The sequence below is a fragment of the Aegilops tauschii genome, chromosome 2, assembly GCF_002575655.3.
Source record: "Aegilops tauschii subsp. strangulata cultivar AL8/78 chromosome 2, Aet v6.0, whole genome shotgun sequence".
NCBI lineage: Eukaryota > Viridiplantae > Streptophyta > Magnoliopsida > Poales > Poaceae > Aegilops > Aegilops tauschii.
In genome coordinates, this window is record NC_053036.3 from 302,977,895 (window position 1) to 302,999,227 (window position 21,333).

Here is a 21,333-nt window from a genome sequence, read left to right on the forward strand (position 1 = left end):
TTGCGGACATGGAGGAGGCACCGGAGTTTCGCACCGGCGCCAATGACCATGAGGCAGGTGGCTCTGGAAAGGGGCTCATCGATCTACATCTCCGATGACGATGAGTAGATTTGGGTACTTCGCTTTTTTGAATGTAGCTTGTTTCTTTCATGTGATTAGTACGTGGTGAAATGAATGTTTCATGGAGTAGTATATGGAAATGAGAGTTTGCAAATAAGGGGTGTGGTTGCAATGATAGACAAATGAGGGGTGACCGGTTCCTTCCGGCGGACATATTGAGGGTCAAATATGCACATTTTGGTTGAAGATGCTCTAGCTACTTTGCAAATATACCATGACTGCGCATGCTCAAAATAGTCGAACTTAACCTTGATTCCAACATATTTTCACATTACCTTTTCCCTCTCACTGATCTGTGTGTATTGCATATATAAATATGACCAGTTTAATTACATTACTGATTAAATTATCTTTTTTTATTTTACAAGTACCTCACGTAATCTTTTTTTTTTTTGTCGCCAGCACCGGAGAAGAGACAACGTGTTCCATCTGCGTACAACAGATTCATCAAGTGAGATTTCAGGCCATATATATGTTGATCACTTACATAATATTGTTGCTACAAACCAAGTTTGGTATAAACCTGTGCAAACTAATCTAGATTGAACAGATCGATCGCTCCATTAGCTAATTAGCTAGCAACAATAATGATGGACAGTTCAAACACGATAAAAATGATTACGGAACTAACTATTATGTGGTCTTGTTAATGAGTTTTGCAAGAAAGTTTGAACACCAGATTTTTGGGTTACAACAAGCTAGGATTAGGCTTATGTTGCATTGTAACCATAAAAAGTATTCTAAGATTGTTTTTGCATCACTAGGTATATTCTTAATGACATGTGTTTCTGTTAGGTTTGTTTGGAAGACAGATTTTGTAAGCACGTATTGCAGAAATTATTGCAGAGATATGTTTTTGTTTGTTTTGTTTGGTTATTAGGATTTGTTAGTGACTGCTCCCTCCATCCATGTTTACAAGGCCTATTGATCTTATCTTAATTTATTGTTCAAGTTTGACTAAGTTTATAGGAAAAATATCAGTGTATTTTTTTGGAAATGGAGGCATACCCCCGGCCTCTGCGTCATGGTGTTGCATGCAGCCATCTTATTAAAAATCCACAAAGTATCGTCATAAAAGTTTTACAGCTCGCAAACGGAGCAGAGCAAAGTAAAAAAAAGGAAAATTACATGCTGACAAAGGCAACCGATACGGTAATAAGAAGGATAAGCTCCCTAGACTCCTATCCTGTTATGCGAGCGCCATCCGAATCGGTTGAAGATAACCCGAACTACCATCTCCCATTGGTTGCACCCAGTAACCAAAGGCTCCCTGGAGTCCATAGGAGTGAGTGAGGACCACGTACGGATCCAAGCTGTAGCTCTGAAGATGACCTGCAAGAAAGTTAAAGTGTGTTGTCTGTTAAAAATCATATCATTCCTGCAGTTCCATATAGCCCATAATAGCGCACATATTTTAACCCGGATACGAGCCGCAGTAATCTGTTCAGCCCCAGCTAACCACGTCCCAAACAATGACGCAATATTGACTGGAGGATTAATGTTGAAAGCTATATGAATCATTCTCCAAAGTAGCTTGGCAAGTGGGCGTTCAAGAAATAAGTGTTATATTGTTTCATCAGGATCACAAAAATAGCACCGCGAACTTCCTACCCATCGCCTTTTAATTAAGTTGTCCTTTGTGAGTATCACTTGCTTGTGGACAAACCACATAAAGATTTTAATACGCAAAGGAACCTTAACCTTCCAGATGTGCAACGACCTTGAGAGGGGGCCAGAATTAATCAATTCCATATAGAATGATTTCACCGTAAAAATCTCATTCTTAGTTAACTTCCATTGTGTTGAATCCGGCTGGTCGGAGAGAGTTGAACTTCTATCAGTCTCCGAACCAAATGCATCCAGGCAGTCCATCTCTCACCAACTAACACACGTCTGAACTGGATGTCCAGGGGAATAGTTTGAAGGACTGTGCCTACGTAATCCTCCTTACGTTGCACAATATTATAAAGAATAGGATATTGGATGGCCAGGGGCGTCTCTCTCAACCACGTATCCTCCCAAAATCTTGTTGACATCCCATTGCCAACCAAGAATTTGACCCTACGAAAGAACAAGTCCTTCGTTCTCATAAGTCCCTTCTAGAATGGCGAGTCAGTTGGTCTCCTGGTAACCTGGGCTAGTGTTTTCGAGTGTAAATACTTATTGCGCAGGATTTGTGACCACATACCCCCTGGCTCTGTCTCTAGCCTGTATAACCATTTGCTCATAAGACATTTATTCTTAATTTCTAAGTTCTCAATACTGAGACCCCCTTGGTCTTTAGGTCGGCAAAGGATATCCCATCGCGCGAGACGGTATTTCCTCTTGGCCTCATCAGACCGCCAGAACAAACGAGATCTAAAGAAATCAAGTCTCTTCCGAGCCCCTTTCGGAATTTCGAAGAGCGAAAGTAGAAACATCGGCATACTAGTCAGCACTGAGTTAATCAGGACTAGCCGACCTCCATATGACATAAGCTTGCCCTTCCAGCAACTAAGTTCTTTTTCAATTCGTTCTTCAATACACTTCCATTCTTTATTGGATAGCTTACAGCGATGGATCGGTATACCCAAGTAACTGAATGGTAAAGCACCTAATTCACATCCGAACAATTGTCTATAAATGTGTTCCTCGTCTTTGGCTTTCCCAAAGCAGAACAACTCGCTCTTATAAAAATTAATTTTTAAGCCAGACAATTGTTCGAAGAGACATATGTTAAGTTTCATATTATGTGCCTTAGCCATGTCATGTTCCATGAATATGATAGTTGTTGGAAATATGCCCTAGAGGCAATAATAAAATGGTTATTATTATATTTCCTTGTTCATGATAATTGTCTATTGTTCATGCTATAATTGTGTTATCCGGAAATCGTAATACATGTGTGAATACATAGACCACAACATGTCCCTAGTGAGCCTCTAGTTGACTAGCTCGTTGATCAACAGATAGTCATGGTTTCCTGACTATGGACATTGGATGTCATTGATAACGGGATCACATCATTAGGAGAATGATGTGATGGACAAGACCCAATCCTAAGCATAGCACAAGATCGTGTAGTTCGTTTGCTAGAGCTTTTCCAAATGTCAAGTATCATTTCCTTAGACCATGAGATTGTGCAACTCCCGGATACCATAGGAGTGCTTTGGGTGTGCCAAACGTCACAACGTAACTGGGTGGCTATAAAGGTGCATTACGGGTATCTCCGAAAGTGTCTGTTGGGTTGGCACGAATCGAGACTGGGATTTGTCACTCCGTATGACGGAGAGGTATCTCTAGGCCCCCTCGGTAATGCATCATCATAATGAGCTCAATGTGACCAAGTGTTTGGTCACGGGATCATGCATTACGGTACGAGTAAAGTGACTTGCCGGTAACGAGATTGAACAAGGTATTGGGATACCGACGATCGAATCTCGGGCAAGTAACGTACCGATTGACAAAGGGAATTGTATACGGGATTGATTGAATCCTCGACATCGTGGTTCATCCAATGAGATCATCGTGGAACATGTGGGAGCCAACATGGGTATCCAGATCCCACTGTTGGTTATTGACCGGAGAGTCGTCTCGGTCATGTCTGCATGTCTCCCGAACCCGTAGGGTCTACACACTTAAGGTTCGGTGACGCTAGAGTTGTAGAGATATTAGTATGCGGTTAACCGAAAGTTGTTCGGAGTCCCGGATGAGATCCCGGACGTCACGAGGAGTTCCGGAATGGTCCGGAGGTAAAGATTTATATATGGGAAATCCTATTTTGGCCACTGGAAAATGTTCGGGATTTTTCGGTATTGTACCGGGAAGGTTCTAGAAGGTTCCGAAGTGGGGCCCACCTGCATGGGGGGACCCACATGAACGTGGGTAGTGGGGGCAAGGCCCCACACCCCTGGTCAAGGCGCATCAAGATCCCACCTTAGAAGGAATAAGATCATATCCCGAAGGGATAAGATCAAGATCCCTAAAAAGGGGGGATAACAATCGGTGGGGAAGGGAAATGATGGGATTTCTTTCCCCCACCTTTGCCAACGCCCCAATGGACTTGGAGGGCAAGAAACCATCCCCCTCCACCCCTATATATAGTGGGGAGGCGCATGGGAGCAGCACCCCAAGCCCTGGCGCCTCCCTCCCTCCCGTGACACCTCTTCCTCCCCGCTTGCGCTTGGCGAAGCCCTGCCGGGATCTCGCTACTTCCACCACCACGCCGTCGTGCTGCTGGATCTCCATCAACTTCTCCTCCCCCCTTGCTGGATCAAGAAGGAGGAGACGTCCCCGCTCTGTACGTGTGTTGAACGCGGAGGTGCCGTCCGTTCGGCGCTAGGATCATCGGTGATTTGGATCACGACGAGTACGACTCCATCAACCCCGTTCTCTTGAACGCTTTCGCGCGCGATCTACAAGGGTATGTAGATGCACTCCCCTCTCTCTCATTGCTAGATGACTCCATAGATTGATCTTGGTGATACGTAGAAAATTTTAAATTTCTGCTACGATCCCCAACAATAGTGTCATCAGCATACTGTAGAATGGATACCCCTCCATCGACTAGATGAGGAACTAACCGCTCAACATGGCCATGCTGCTTGGCCCTGCCAATAATGACGGCCAACATATCTGCCATAATATTGAACAGAAGAGGAGACATGGAATCCCCTTGTCTCAACCCCATATGTGTCTGAAAATAGTGACTGATATCATTGTTCACCTTGATTCCGACACTACCCTTCTGGACTTGGGTATCCACTTGGTTCCTCCAGGCTTCACTAAAACCTTTCATGCGCATTGCCTGCTAAAGAAAAGGCCACTTTACTTTATCATACGCCTTCTCAAAATCCACTTTGAAGATAACCCCATCCAGTTTCTTCGAGTGGATCTCATGAAGCGTTTCATGCAGAACGACCACCCCTTCCAGTATGTGTCGCCCCGGCATGAACGCTGTCTGGCTTGGTTGGATCACTGAATGAGCAATTTGTGTCAATCTATTGGTTCCAACCTTTGTGAAATTTTTGAAACTCACATTCAGCAGACATATGGGCCGGAATTGTCCGATCCGAACTGCCTCATCTTTCTTAGGTAGCAGCGTTATCGTACCGAAGTTAAGATGAAACAACTCTAAATGACCGTTGAAAAATCGTGAAACATAGGCATAAGATCATCTTTAATAATATGCCAACATTTTTTATAGAATTCAGCTGGAAACCCATCTGGTCCCGATGCTTTATTCTGCTTCATTTGTGATATTGCCTGAAGAACCTCTTTTTCAGTAAACGGTGCAGAGAGAATATCATTCTCCGCTGCCTGTAATTGAGGTATATCATCAATCACAGATTCATCGAGTGTCACCGTACTTGTATTCGGGGGTCCAAAAAGTTGCTTATAATAATTAGAGATATACGCTTTCAGATTTTCATGTCAAACTATTGTCCCCTCGTCATGTTCAAGCTGTATGATTTTCTTCTTCCTATGTTTACCATTTGCAACCATATGGAAGAATTGTGTATTGTCTTCCCCTTGGACAACCTTAAGCGTTTTAGCACGCAATGCCCACTTGAGCTCCTCCTCTCTCAAGAGAGCTCGTAGACCTTGCTCAGCCTCGGACTTAGTTCTTTGCACATTAACAGAAAGAAGAGTGTCTTCGGCCTTTAAGCCTAGTGCCTCAATTAATTGAGTAAGACGCTCTTTTTCTTGTTTGTAAATCCCACTCTCATTTCTGGCCCAACCTCTCAAAAACTGTCGGAGATGTCTAATTTTATTTTGCCATCTCTCAACATGCATCCTTCCACTAACCGGCTTAGCCCATTCGCGTGCAATGATCTCCAAAAATCCTTCTCTCTCGAACCAGCATTGTTCGAAGGAGAAGGTATTTTTATTTGCCACATGTGTAGCCTCACCCGAGTCTAATAGAAGTGGTGTATGATCCGAGATCGCTCTCTGCATCGCATGGACCGACACCAACGGACACTTTTGTTCCCACTCCACACTAGCAAGTACCCTATCCAACTTTTCATAAGTTGGAATGGGTAACGAGTTGGCCCATGTAAATTGTCTACCGGTGAGTTCTATTTCTCTCAAATTAAGACTCTCGATAATCATGTTAAACATCATAGACCAACGTCCATCAAACTTGTCATTGTTCTTTTCATCTCTCCTCCTTATTGTATTAAAATCCCCCCCCCCCGACTAGTATTGGCAGATTCTCATCTCCACAAATCCGCACCAAATCGGCCAAAAAGTCTGGTTTAAATTCAGGTTGTGCTGCCCCATATACAGCTACAAGAGACCACCAGAATGTTGGGGAACGTAGTAATTTCAAAAAAAATCCTACGCACACACAGGATCATGGTGATGCATAGCAACGAGAGGGGAGAGTGTGTCCACGTACCCTCGTAGACCGAAAGCGGAAGCGTTAGCACAACGCGATTGATGTAGTCGTACGTCTTCACGATCCGACCGATCCCAGTACTGAACGTACGGCACCTCCGAGTTCAGCACACGTTCAGCTCGATGACGTCCCGCAAACTCCGATCTAGCAGAGCTTCACGGGAGAGTTCCGTCAGCACGATGGCGTGGTGACGGTGATGATGTTGCTACCGACGCAGGGCTTCGCCTAAGCACCGCTACGAGATGACCGAGGTGGAATATGGTGGAGGGGGGCACCGCACACGGCTGGGAGAGATCAACAGATCAACTTGTGTGTGTAGAGGTGCCCATGCCCCCGTATATAAAGGAGCAAGGGGGGAGGCCGGCCGACCCTTGGGGTGCGCCAAGGAGGGGGGAGTCCTCCTCCTAGTAGGAGTAGGACTCCCCTTTCCTAGTCCAACTAGGAAGAGCGAAGGGGGAAGGAAAGAGAGGGAGAGGGAGAGGGAAAGAGGGGCCACACCCCCTCCCCTAGTCCAGTTCGGACTCCTCATGGGAGGGGGCGCGTCACCTCCTGGGCTGCTGCCCTCTCTCTCCCCTCAGGCCCACTAAGGCCCAATACTTCCCCGGGGGGTTCCGGTAACCCCTCCGGCACTCCGGTTTTCGCCGAAATCACCCAGAACACTTCCGGTGTCCGAATATAGTCGTCCAATATATCGATCTTTACATCTCAACCATTTCGAGACTCCTCGTCATGTCCGTGATCATATCCAGGACTTCGAACTACCTTCGGTACATCAAAACACAAAAACTCATAATACCGATCGGCACCAAACTTTAAGCGTGCGGACCCTACGGGTTCGAGAACTATGTAGACATGACCGAGACACGTCTCCGGTCAATAACCAATAGCGGAACCTGGATGCTCATATTGGCTCCCACATATTCTACGAAGATCTTTATCGGTCAAACCGCATAACAACATACGTTGTTCCCTTTGTCTATGTTACTTGCCCGAGATTCGATCGTCGGTATCTCAATACCTAGTTCAATCTCGTTACCAGCAAGTCTCTTTACTCGTTCCGTAATACATCATCCTACAACTAACTCATTAGTAACAATGCTTGCAAGGCTTACAGTGATGTGTATTACCGAGTGGGCCCAGAGATACCTCTCCAACAATCGGAGTGACAAATCCTAATCTCGAAATACGCCAACTCAACAAGTACCTTCGGAGACACCTGTAGAGCACCTTTATATCACCCAGTTACGTTGTGACGTTTGGTAGCACACAAAGTGTTCCTCCGGTAAACGAGATTTGCATAATCTCATAGTCATAGGAACATGTATAAGTCATGAAGAAAGCAATAGCATCATACTAAATGATCAAGTGCTAAGCTAATGGAATGGGTCAAGTCAATCACATCATTCTCCTAATGATGTGATCCCGTTAGTCAAATGACAACTCATGTCTATGGCTAGGAAACTTAACCATCTTTGATTCAACGAGCTAGTCAAGTAGAGGCATACTAGTGACACTCTGTTTGTCTATGTATTCACACATGTACTAAGTTTCCGGTTAATACAATTCTAGCATGAATAATAAACATTTATCATGAAATAAGGAAATAAATAATGACTTTATTATTTCCTCTAGGGCATATTTCCTTCACGGAACCCATCCAGTTTTGATCTCACCCTAAATTTAACCGAAAAGTCTCCCTGAACCACATTAAGCACCTCTAGCATCTCACACTGCACTCCCATAAAATCCCGCCGGATCTTCCTCTAGGAGGTAAGATGTGCCAGTCAAAATCGATACCACTAGAGAGAGTTTGAAGAAACTATGATGTGAAATTATCTCGTCCTGTTTCCAAAAGTGCAATAAAGTCTAAGTGATGTTCTATCGTTGTCTCCGCTAAGAACCTTCGTTTAGCCAAGTCAGCTAGACCTCTACTATTCCAAAAGAGTCCTTTCATAAGTCATCATGAAATTTTTTTCTTAAGCTTAACTCTAGCGCTTCTGCGTACTGCCGAAGTAGGATAAATTTTCCGCTTCCAGGGTCGTTTGGGCTTCTCCCCAACACCCTGCAGGAAAATAGGATTGGCGATGACAAAAATTACGCCCTCCATCAGGAGAGGCTCTACCGTGTCTGTAGTCTCCGATCCCTCCTCATCCTCGGCCTCCGCACTAGGCAAAAGATTGTTACATATATTTGCGAGATCAACCATTCCTAAATTGTTCATTTCATTGTCATTCATGGGTTTGATAGATGCAAGATTACAAATAATTTCGGAAGCCCTCTCCACTTCCAAGTCCCCAAAGAAATTCCTAAGTCGTTTGCCTTATCCACTATTTCATTTTCTCTAAAGTGCAAAATTGAACAACTTTTATCAAAAGACGCGCCTGTAGTAGCCTCGACATGACGAAGCATGGCTGCCCTCTTGGCACGCGGTAGCTGCAGGTCGTCCGCGTCAGGCTGTCCCTGGATCCGGTTGCTGACACGCCTGCCAGCCGTCACCGGATCTGCGATCCCGCCGAAAGCGATAAGCTCCTCGGCTGTCCTCTCCCGGGGGGTATGCTCCCGACTCCCACACACTTCCCCTAGCGTCGGTGAAGGAGCGCAAGGCGTAGTCGAGCGGAAATCAGCCGAAGTGGTCAAGGGGGAAGAGGACCATGGAGCCACCTGCTCACTAGTCCCGCTCCCCCTTGCCAACATAGCAGCGCGGCCCCTGTCCGTTCTGCACGGCACGGTCCTACGGAGGGGTTAAGGCACTGGGCTCCTGCCCGCACCTCACTCCCAGCTCGCCCGGGATAACCGGGATAGAAAGAGCACCTCGGACCTCCTGTCCAGGTGCCCCTCCCAGAGAGGTCGAGTCGGACACGTGTAGGCAGGCGCTATGGGCCGGGCCTCCTGCCCACGCCCCCCCCCCCCCCCAACTCGCGGCCAACCCGCAAGTGTCCACCTGCCCACCGGGCGTAGAGCCCATCCTGACTGGGTCGCTGTCAGCGTGTCGTAGTCCCTGTGGTGCCTGCTGTGGGGTATCGGAAACCTAAAGGGCCGTCATCGCCTCACAGGCCGGAACCAACACCGGTGGTAGCTCAAGTTCCGCCAGGTCGTCCGCCTCGATTCTGGAGCTCCATAACCGACTAGGAGCCGACCTCGCTCCAAACGAACCAAAGCAAAGTGTGTTCGTCGGAGTTATGGACGGGGGCGCCTCTTTGGCGGAGTTATCTGCCTTATCTGGTTGCGCATTGGGCCCCTTGGCCGACTCCCGTGGTGAGTTATCTGACCCCTTATCCTGATTCCCGGGGGCTCCGCCCCCCTCAATTGTGTCCATATCCTAAATCTCATCCCCATCCTGGGAAATCAGAGTGTCCTCGATCTCAAGCTCTAAAGCGTAAGTGACTCCAGCATGTGTCCATCTAACCATATCTAGTATGAACTCAATGCTCACAACACTGACCAGCAACCTCGCGGCCCCAGTATATAAAGTACCTAGTAAATGAATTTTAATACATATTCATGATAGATCTAGACATTGATTGGTTTTTTTATAGGCTTAGTGAAATTTGAAATGGTCTGGCAAAAGGCAACATTAATAATAGGCCTCTAAACCCAGATGGAACTACGGAAGGGAGTATCTCCCTCAACAAAAACTATTGAATTCTGCTTCTTCCTGTTCATATAGACAATATAATACCTTTTCTAGTGCAATAGATTAGTTCTTTTTAATTCGTGTAAACAGGGTCAGATCAAGTACTGATTACTTAAATAAGATTTCCTGGAGGTATTGCTAGGACAAAACAATTTCAACTTTATCTTTGGAAACGCGCGACAGAAACAACCGCTTACATATTAGTGCCTTTCATTGTTATTTGGTGTGTTTAACCTGAAACATTTCGTGGATTAAACTGGACTGTGTTATGAATTCCGTAATTTAAGCAATCTTTTAGATGGTTAGACTATACATAAAGTTTTATATCTATTCACAGATGTGGTTCCTCATACAATAAAACAACATTGCTTGATAACCCTTTACGTGTATATGGGGAATATATTGCTGGCCCCGCTGGGATATATCACACCTAGGACTAAAGTTACTTCGTGCTTTGATATTTGCATATTTTTACCATCTTTATTGCAGCATATCCTCATTTTATGTCTTAATAAATTCTAGTTTAGAGTACTATCATGTCTAAAACATGAACAATATGGTCTATATTTGAGTATTATTTTATGTTTAATTGATTTTACATCTAATTAATATGCACTCATATGGATTAGTTCAAGTTAAATACGAATTGGTTCATCACGGCTAGTACAATGTTGCATAGTGTAGACACATGAAATGTGTAACCTCAAAGCACAACTGGAAGATATATAATCCTTTCGTTCTATATTAATTGTCACTCAAACAGATGTATTTAACACTAAGAGGAGGCAATAGATGGCAGAGAGGTGTAGCCCACTGGGAGCAAAAAAATCCAAATTAAAATGAAACTAGAATTTAATGAGGTAGCTTTAGTTTGCTTCACTAATCACCTAAAAAACTACGTGTATGGTGCCCTGCAAAAAGAAACCACGTGCAGCGTGAATCAGAAGTATATGTCAAGGTTGATGGGTAGTTAATTAATTTATGTTTTTAAGCTATTGCATTTTCTGGTCTCAAATTTCATGTATACATACGAGACCCTGAATACACGCAAGTATGATGATTGTTTAAGATGAGGAGACATGCAGGAGTCGTATTATACATATTTAAGCTCGCTTCGATTGACAGGGAAGAGATACAAAGGATAAAGTCAAGCAATCCTGAGATTAGCCACCGAGAGGCATTCAGTACTGCTGCAAAAAACGTAAGTACTCTTAATTATAGTACATTTTTATTATTCATGTGCGCGCGTCATCATCGGTACATAAACTTGAGTATATAAACACAATACGTTGCCATTTCTCAATGGACTGAGGTAACGTTATCATGAATAGCCTCCCGGCCAGGTTTGCTCCTATGCCGATGCAAGTGCAGGCCGAGGTAGGCCCGCAAACTACCATGAATTATTCAGAAAATACAAACGACCAATACAAACTGTCCAAAGAACAGCGACACAAGAAAAAAATACTCCAGAAAGTACAACCACAATTACTCTAATCTAAAACGACCCAAAGTCGCTTCAGCCCACTGCCTAACGTCTAGGGAGAATGTTTCGTGGATCTAGGCGTCCCAACCAAGATGCGACTTCCGACATGCACCGCAATGTTCAAAGGTTCTCTGTTATGTTTATGTGTTTGGACTATTGCATAAAATGGATTGCATTCGCCGCGTTTTCCTCTGGCATGCACGCAAAGACGCTAGTGACGGCTACTGCTACGTCAATGAGCAGCGTGTGTGTCATCCTCTCCGCATCCATGACTTTCATCACATGGGCATCACACCGCACCCGTTGGCCAAGGCTCCAAAAGACCGACCCGACCAGACCTTGGCCGTGCCTCCCGAGCAGTCACTCGGTGGATGTACGCACCATCTTCCGCGCTTCGACCACTTGGCATGTTGGAAATGGTGAGACCCATCTGTTCTGGAAGGATCATTGGTTTGATGGTCAATCCATCGTTGAGGCCGCTCCCGCCGTCCTCGTGTTGGTGCCATGTCAACATCACAAGTGTTGTATGGTCGCTGAGGGGCCTTCACATGAGAGATTGGATCCATGATATCCACGGCAGTCATGGACCCTCCGTTCTCATCGAGTACGTTGAACTGTGGCTGCGATTGCACCAATTCGTGCTAACGACGGAGCATGACGGTTTTTCCTGGAAGTGGTGCACCCAATGCATCTACATAGCGCGTTCCTACTATGAAGAGATGTTCCTTGGGTTCACGACTCAACATCGCTGGGAGCTCGATTGATGCACCTGGGCCCCGCACCAATAAAACTCTTCCCTGGCTAGCGCTCGCTAATGGGCGGCTAATTGGTTGTTGGAACATGGCCTTCCACATGCCCCGTGTTGCGTGCTCTGTGACCTTGAGACAATGACTCACCTGCTTGTTGATTGCCTATTTTGTCGCCAAGCGTGGCATAATATGCTCTCGTGGTGTCGTTCGAGCACCTGACCGCTCGACGCCGGCGGGGATTTCATTGACTAGTGGGCCTCAGCCTTCGATGCATCGCCCACTGGCCAACGCAAGGGCCTATCAACCTTGGTCATTCTCACTGCATGGTGGATTTGGAAGGCTCGGAGTGGTTGCATCTACAACATGGAACATCCCTCTGTCTCTAACATGACTCGGTCTAGACGCGATGAGGCTCGCCGTTGGGCATGTGCTAAGGCCAGCGGCCTGGATGTCATCCTACCTGAGACGTAGACGTAGGTTGTAGCTCGAGTGGCCTCTTAGGCTTCTCAAACCCACCCCTGTGCACGCCAATAGGTTGTATACGCGCTCCATGGGCAGTCTTAGTTGTTATTCTTGAACACTCTCTATCAATGAAAAGATACGCAAATCTTTTGTGTATTCGTGAAAAGAAATGAACATGGTCTGGTGTCAACTTCGGGATAAAACTTGACACGATGATTTAGCAATGACGGTGCACACATGCGGCCACTCACCTTCGTGGAGGTGTCATGTTAGAATTTTTTTTGTTGAGGAAAACAGCAGGACTGTGCTGCGTATTTTTATTAATTTCAAATAAATGAATGCAAATAGTCCATGAAAGAGAAAAAGAACTATACATCAAAAAGAAAAAGAAAACCTAGGAAAGGTAAAAAAATAATAAGCATACAACAAATACAAGCAACAGTAACATCCCACAAAAGGAAAAACAGTCTCAATCTGAATCTGAACCAGCGAATTATCTGAACATTGCAACCCAATCCGCCATGCCAGAATATTCCTGTCTTCCTGCTCTATGAATGAGCCAGTTCATCTCTTCTTTGAATTTGCGCCTGGAAGTATATAGATTTGGGGGAATCTTTTTAAATATGAAATCATTCCTCGTTGTCCATATTGCCCAGGAGACCAGAATTATGATTTCCAAAGTAAAAGACAAATTGACAAGATGCTTGAGATGCGTCACTTCATCCTGAATATTTGTGTTGTGGGGCTGCCATGAGGGGCACACATATTGCCAACATAGCTGAGCATATGGGCATTGAAAGAAGAGATGATCTCTTGTTTCCAGGGAGTGATGATTACACATAACACATGTGTAATCCTCAATGAAGAAATTTTTCCGGTGTAGCATAGCTCTCGTGTTTAATCTGTTAAAGATCAAAAGCCAGTAGAAGATTTTGTGTCTTAGTTGGCAGCAGGTTTTCCATAACCATTTAACGACTGGAATGGGCTCTGGATGAGTGACTATCAGCTTATATGTCTTAGAGATGCTGTAAGCATGTGCTCCTTGTGGTAGTTGCCAGATATCATGCTCTGAAACTAGACTAGTATTATGCAACAAAAGTTTCAATTGTTGAAATTGCTCATAAGCTTCTTCTGACAGAGGGACATGAAAGTTGTAGCTAAATCCTCCAAACTGCCCAGCTTGTTGACGGAAATATTCTGATTCCGTGAGAAGGAAAATAGGTGTGGCCATAAGTCCCTTTTGGGTAAATCATCCCATATATCAGACCAAAAGGAGAGAGATTTTCCATCCCGCAAAGAGCAGACCGCAAGTTCCTTGTAATCAGGAAGTAGCTTAAGACAGTACCTCCACCAGAAGGAGCAAGTTTGAGTACTAATTGGTGAGAGTCCCTCTGGATAATATATTTCCCAAACCAGATGCACAAATGGAATTTCTGCATGATCGATGAATTTATGCACCATTTTCATTAGTAAACATTTGTTTTGAAGCCACAGGTTTAAGATACCCAAACCACCTTTGTTCTTGGGTCAACAAATCATATCCCATGCTACTAAAGGTGGGTTTTTCTTTTCAAGGTCTTTTCCTCCCAAAAAAGATGCCTTCTATATTTATCAATTTGCTCAATAATACCTTTATAAAGGAGCAGGCAGCTCATGAGAAAGGTTGGCAATGAGGAAAAGACAACATTGACCATAAGCAGTCTCCCGTCATAGCTTAAATACTGAGAGCATGTGGAAAGCCTCTTCTGAATCCTCGCAATGAGATACATGAAGTGCTCCATTTTTGGTTTAGTAAAGCTAAGGGGTGTTCCCAAATAGGTAAATGGGAACTTTCCAATTGCACAACCCAAGATAGCGAATAGTAATTGCATTTGTTCCTCTTCCACGTTGATAGAAATCATGTTGGATTTCTGGAAATTTACCTTGAGACCAGAGGCCTTAGAAATAAATGCCCAGAAGGTGTTTGAGATGTTCCAACTGATTGGAGCAAGCAGGCATGATAATCAAGGTGTCGTCCGCATCTTGAAGAATGGGAAAATCTGGACATGTCCGAAACCGGATGGGTGGCTGAATGAGCTCTCTATGCATTGCATCATTGAGAATTGTTTGTAGGAAATCTGTGGCCAAAACAAAGAGCAAAGGAGAGAGGGGGGTCCCCCTATCTCACCCCGCATCTGTATTTGAACTGAGCTCCAGGTATGCCATTAAGGAGGACAAATGAAGTGGCAGAGCCAAGAATGTGCTTGATCCAAGAGCACCAAGTGTCTCCAAAACCTTTTCCCTTAAGAATTGCTAGAATCATACCATGTTCCATCTTATCAAAGGCTTTCCCAAAATCCAACTTGAGTACAATAGTTGGCTTCTTACTTTTATGACATTGAAATAGAAACTCATATGCCCAGGCAATACAGTCTTGGATCGTCCTTGATTTGAGAAACTCATATTGATTAGTGCGTACTAATTCCAGAATAACAGATTGCAATCGATTAGCCAGTAGTTTTGTCAAGAGTTTAATAGTGCAACTCAAGAGTGATATTAGTCTGAAGTCATTGACTACCGATTTTTTTTCTTTTTTTTGAAAAGGGGTTTTACCCAGCCTCTGCATCAGAAAGATGCATACGGCTCATATTATTAATAAAAACCAGCAACAAGTCTCCAAGTCTCGAAGTATGAAAAAAAACAAAACGCTCATAAGAGCTAAACAGAAAAGCCACAACCGGCTGGCAAAAAAATAGGAGCACTACATGCCTATCCTATTACATGACCGTCATCCAAACCGGTTGAAAATATCCCGAGCTACCATCTCCCATCGGGTAGACGCAGTAATCAAACGCTCCCTGGCCTCCGTCGGAGTGAGTAGCGATCACATACGGATCAACGCTGTGGCCCTGAAGATAACCTGCAAAAAATGAATGTTCGTTGATCTGTTAAAAACCAAATCATTTCTGCACATGTTCGTTGATCTGTTAAAAACCAAATCATTTCTGCAGTTCCAGACTGCCCATAATAAAGCACAGACGCCAACGCGAATGTGCCTCGCTGTATCGGAGTCAACCCCATCAAGCCACGTTCCAAATAACATGTTGATGGACGTAGGCGGATTAATATTAAAAGCAATATGAATCGACCACCATAGAATCTTAGCGAGCGAACAATCAAGAAAGAGGTGTTTGATAGTTTCGTTATGGTCACAAAAACTACATCTAGCAGAACCCACCCAATTGCGTTTTGCCAGATTATCCTTAGTCAAAATAACTTGTTTATGCACGAACCACATAAAGACTTTGATTCGCAAAGGTACCTTTACTTTCCAAACGTGCTTCAAGGAAGGAATGACGCTAGAGTTTATGACGTCCAGATACATGGATTTGACCGAGAACACGCCGTTCTTAGTTAGTTTCCAATACAACTGATCTGGCTGCTAAGACAACTGGACATCCATCAAACGTCTTACAAGATGAAGCCAGGCCTCCCAACGATTTCCAACTAGCGTCCTCCGAAAACTAATATTGAGGGGAGTGGATTGTAGAACGGTTGCAACGTAAAGAAGGATATTGAAGTGCAAGGGGAGTCCCCCCAAGCCACGTATCCTCCCAGAACCTCGTATTAGCTCCATTTTCGACTAAGAACCTTGTCCTGTTGAAAAAGAGTGGCTTGACTCTCATCAATCCTTTCCAAAATGGTGAGTCAGTCGGCCTCACTGTCACCTGGGCCAAGGTTTTAGACTGAAGATACTTATTTCGCAAAATCTGAGCCCAAGTAGCCTCTGTCTCGGACGAAAGTTTAAACAGCCACTTGCTAAGGAGACATCTATTTTTGACTTCCAAATTTTCAATACCTAGACCCCCTTGGTCCTTCGGCCTACAGATTATATCCCATTTAGCAAGCCTATACTTTCGTTTAAGCTCATCACTCTGCCAAAAGAATCGAGATCGATAGAAGTCTAGCCTCTTCCTGACACCCACCGGGACTTCGAAAAAGGATAGAAGAAACATAGGCATACTGGTGAGGACCGAATTAATCAAAATTAATCGCCCTCCATATGACATGAGCTTCCCTTTCCAACAGCTCAGTTTCTTCTCGAAACGATCCTCGATGCATTTCCACTCTTTGCTAGTCAGCTTACGATGATGGATGGGTATACCTAAATACGTGAACGGTAACGTGCCCAACTCACATCCGAACAATTGTTTATACGCCTCCTGGTCATCATTAGCTCTTCCAAAACAGAACAATTCGCTCTTGTGGAAGTTAATTTTGAGCCCGGACAATTGTTCAAATAAGCATAACAGAAGCTTCATGTTTCTCGCTTTCGCCAAGTCGTGCTCCATGAAGATGATAGTATCATCAACATACTGAAGGATGGAGATACCGCCATCAACTAAATGCGGAACCAGGCCACCTACCTGCCCCGCATCCTTAGCCCGTCCTATTAAAATAGTCAGCATATCAACCACTATGTTGAATAGGATCGGTGACATGGGATCTCCTTGCCTTAACCCTTTGTGAGTCTGGAAATAGTGACCTATATCGTCATTCACTTTAATCCCAACACTCCATTTTTGCGTAAAGGATTCAATCTGGTTTCTCCAGGCCATGTCAAATCCTTTCATACGCAGAGCCTGTTGAAGGAAAGGCCATTTAACTTTATCGTATGCTTTTTCAAAATCCACTTTAAAAACAACGCCATCTAGTTTTTTTGAGTGAATCTCATGGAGCGTTTCATGCAAGACGACAACCCCTTCAAGGATATTTCTATCTGGCATGAAAGCAGTCTGGGACGGTTGCACAACTGAATGCGCAATCTGCGTAAGTCTGTTCGTCCCAACCTTGGTGAATATTTTGAAACAAACATTAAGCAGACATATAGGCCTGAACTACTCAATGCGAACGGCCTCTGTCTTCTTAGGAAGAAGAGTTATCGTTCCAAAATTCAGCTTAAACAAATGAAGCTGGCCATTAAAAAACTGATGAAACATCGGCATCAGGTCTCCCTTAATGAAGTGCCAACACTTTTTATAAAACTCCGCCGGAAATCCAGCCGGTCCTGGAGCCTTATTATTTTCCATTTGTGCGATGGCCTCAAACACCTCTTTCTTCGTAAAGGGAGCAGTCAGAATCTCATTCTCGACAGTCTCAAGTTGAGGAACATCCTCAACCCTTGACTCGTCCAAAGACACAAAATTCTCTTCCGGAGGTCCAAACAACTGCTTATAATAGTTGGTAATGTAAACTTTCAGGTTCTCTTGACCAACTATCGTTCCTTCGTCTTGTTCTAATTGGAAAATTCTCTTCTTACGATGCTTCCCATTAGCAATCATGTGAAAGAATTGAGTATTATCCTCGCCTTGGACGATTTTGCGAACCTTAGCGCGCAATGCCCACTTCAATTCCTCCTCACGGAGATGCTCTTTCAGCCGCAACTCAGCCTCCATCTTAGTTTCCATCTCACTGGCACCTAAGATAGAAGTTTCAGCTTTTACTTCAAGGGTCTGGATAAGTAGAAGGAGTCGCTCCTTCTCCGCCTTATATATCCCATGCGTATGCTTAGCCCATCCACGAAGGAACCTTCGAAGATGACGAATCTTGCATTGCCATCTCTCAATGGGTGACCTTCCTCCTGAGTCTTTAGCCCACTCTCTAGCTAACAACTCGAGGAAACCTTCTCTTTCAAACCAAGCAAGTTCAAATGAGAAAATATTCTTGTTACCCACATGAGTTTGAGCTCCCGAGTCAACTAGTAGCGGCGTGTGATCCGAGATCCCTCGAGTCAACGCCTGCACTGTTACCAGGGGGAAACTTCTGTTCCCATTCGACACTAGCTAAAACCCGGTCAAGCTTCTCAAAAGTCGGTACCGGTAACGAGTTAGCCCAAGTGAATTTCCTACCCGAGAGCTCTATCTCTCTAAGATCCAAGATTTCAATGATAGTATTGAACATAAACGACCATCTGCCGTCAAAATTCTCATTATTCTTTTCCTCCCTTCTTCGAATAATGTTGAAATCACCCCCCACTAAAACAGGGAGCTGCTCATTACCACAGACACGGACCAGATCGGCCAAGAAATCTGGCTTGAGTTCTGGTTGCGCGGCTCCGTAAACCGCGACCAAAGCCCAATCAAATCCATCGGCCTTAGTTCTGACTCGAAACTTTACCGCAAACTCTCCCAAAACTACACTCCGAACTTCCAAAGTTTCACACTTAACCCCAAGTAAAATCCCACCGGATCTTCCTCGAGGGGGAGGCAATGCCAGTCGAAATCTACCCCCAGATAAAGTACTAAGAAAATGTGGAGTGAAGTTGCCTCTTCCAGTTTCAGACAGAGTAATAAAGTCCAAATGATGTTCAAGAGAAGCATCCGGTAGAAATCTTCTTTTAGCCAATCTTTAAGACCTCTGCTATTCCAGAAAATGCCTCTCATATTTCATCATGAAATTTTTTAGAGGTACGGATCTTAGCACTTCTACGCACAGCCGAAACCGGATAAACCTTCCGTTTCCAAGTTCGTTTAGGCTTAATGCGATCATCAGATCGAACACCACACTCGGGCTCTGCCGCAATCACCAAAGACTTCTATACATGGTTAGAGATCTCAGGGTAGGCATACCCCTCCTCCTCCTCCGTCTCCGGTACCGCAGGGTCAAGATCGGCACACAAACCATCAAGAACCCTAACCCCAAGCGCATCAATCTCCGACTCATTCATAGGCTTAACGGCAGCTATGTGACGGATCATTTCTCTAACGCTCATTCAGCTTCCAAATCAAGAATGTCATTAACAGACCTAGATATTTCTATATCATTATTACCAAGTGATACTCCTAGTTGGTTTGCATTGTGAACAATCTCATCATTGGTAAAATGCAAAATTGAATTCGAATTAATAACAGACATACCAGTGGAGATCTCGACGTCACGCAGCTTGGCCGCCCTCATAGCACACCTCAGCTGCATGTCATCAACGTCCAGCTGCTCCTGTAGCCTCCCGCTGATCCGCCTCCCCTCAGAGACAGGATCCGGGATCCCACCAAAGGCGACGACCTCCTCGCGCGAAGCTCTGCTAGGGGAAAGGCCTCCTGCCCTCCCCCAACAGCGGTGACCTCGGCCGGGATGACCGGCGCAGCACCACAGGACGACGCCAACTCCCGCGGCCTGTCCACGGAAGTCCCACCGACAGCCGAGACCGGCGAGACCAGCCTAGGGCGATCCAGGAGTGTGGTGATACGGCCACTCCACCTGACCCGCCCTCCAAGGCCGAACGCGTCCTGGCCAGAGGGGATACGGCGGCCTCCTGCACGCCCACCCCTCCACAAGCAGCCGGCCTCAAGGGAGGGAACGCCGAGCTCGCCCTCGGCACCGACGGTGACGGCAACTCAGAGCGCCGGACCTCCTGCCCGACACCTCCAACCGAAACCACCATCGCAGCCACCTCCACCGTAGCCGGAGGAAAGGTAAGAGAAGAGGGAGGGGCCTCCTGCCCCTCGGCACCTCTGAAAGGATCGATATAGTTGACTAGAGGGGGGTGAATAGGCAACTAACAATTTTTAGCTTTTCTTTACCAAATTAAACTTTGCATCAAAATAGGTTGTCTAGATATGCAACTAAGTGAGCAACCTATATGATGCAATGACAACAAGCACGCAAGCAAATAAGAGATATAACACGAGTAAGCTTGCGAAAGTAAAGCGACGAGATAACCAAGAGTGGAGCCGGTGAAGACGAGGATGTGTTACCGAAGTTCCTTCCTTTTGAGGGGAAGTACGTCTCCGTTGGAGCGGTGTGGAGGCACAATGCTCCCCAAGAAGCCACTAGGGCCACCGTATTCTCCTCACGCCCTCACACAATGCGAGATGCCGTGATTCCACTATTGGTGCCCTTGAAGGCGGCGACCGGACCTTTACAAACAAGGTTGGGGCAATCTCCACAACTTAATTGGAGGCTCCCAACGACACCACAAAGCTTCACCACAATGGACTATGGCTCCGCGGTGACCTCAACCGTCTAGGGTGCTCAAACACCCAAGAGTAACAAGATCCGCTAGGGATAAGTGGGGGGAATCAAATTTCTCTTGGTGGAAGTGTAGATCGGGGCCTTCTCAACCAATCCCGAGCAAATCAACAAGTTTGATTGGCTAGGGAGAGAGATCGGGCGAAAATGGAGATTGGAGCAACAATGGAGCTTTTGGGGGAAGAGGTGAGTCAACTTTGGGGAAGAAGACCCCCTTTTATAGTGGGGGAAGCAATCCAACCGTTACCCCACACTTCATCCCCGCAGAGAGCGGTACTACCGCTTGGCCAGCGGTACTACCGCTTAGCCAGCGGTACTACCGTTCCCTCTCGCGGTACTGCCGCTGGGCCCAGAGCGGTACTACCGCGGTGGTCAGGACGGTACTACCGCACTCGAGCGGTACTACCCCCCCCCCCCCACTGCCGCGGCAAGTACCGTAAAGCCCGACACGGAAAAAGACCCCTCGAATCGAGGCAGTACTAGCACGAAGCCGCAG

At 45.5% G+C, this 21,333-nt stretch overlaps 1 protein-coding gene across 1 annotated transcript in view; it reads left to right on the forward strand.

The window, feature by feature from the left end:
- Window positions 1-21,333, forward strand: part of LOC109782467 (protein YABBY 1) — a 68,160-nt gene that overhangs the window by 24,279 nt on the left and 22,548 nt on the right. The window contains exons 4-5 of the mRNA XM_045233012.2: window positions 523-571; window positions 11,262-11,337. Coding sequence (XP_045088947.1) covers window positions 523-571; window positions 11,262-11,337 — 125 coding nt within the window. The remainder of the gene's footprint in view (window positions 1-522; window positions 572-11,261; window positions 11,338-21,333) is intronic.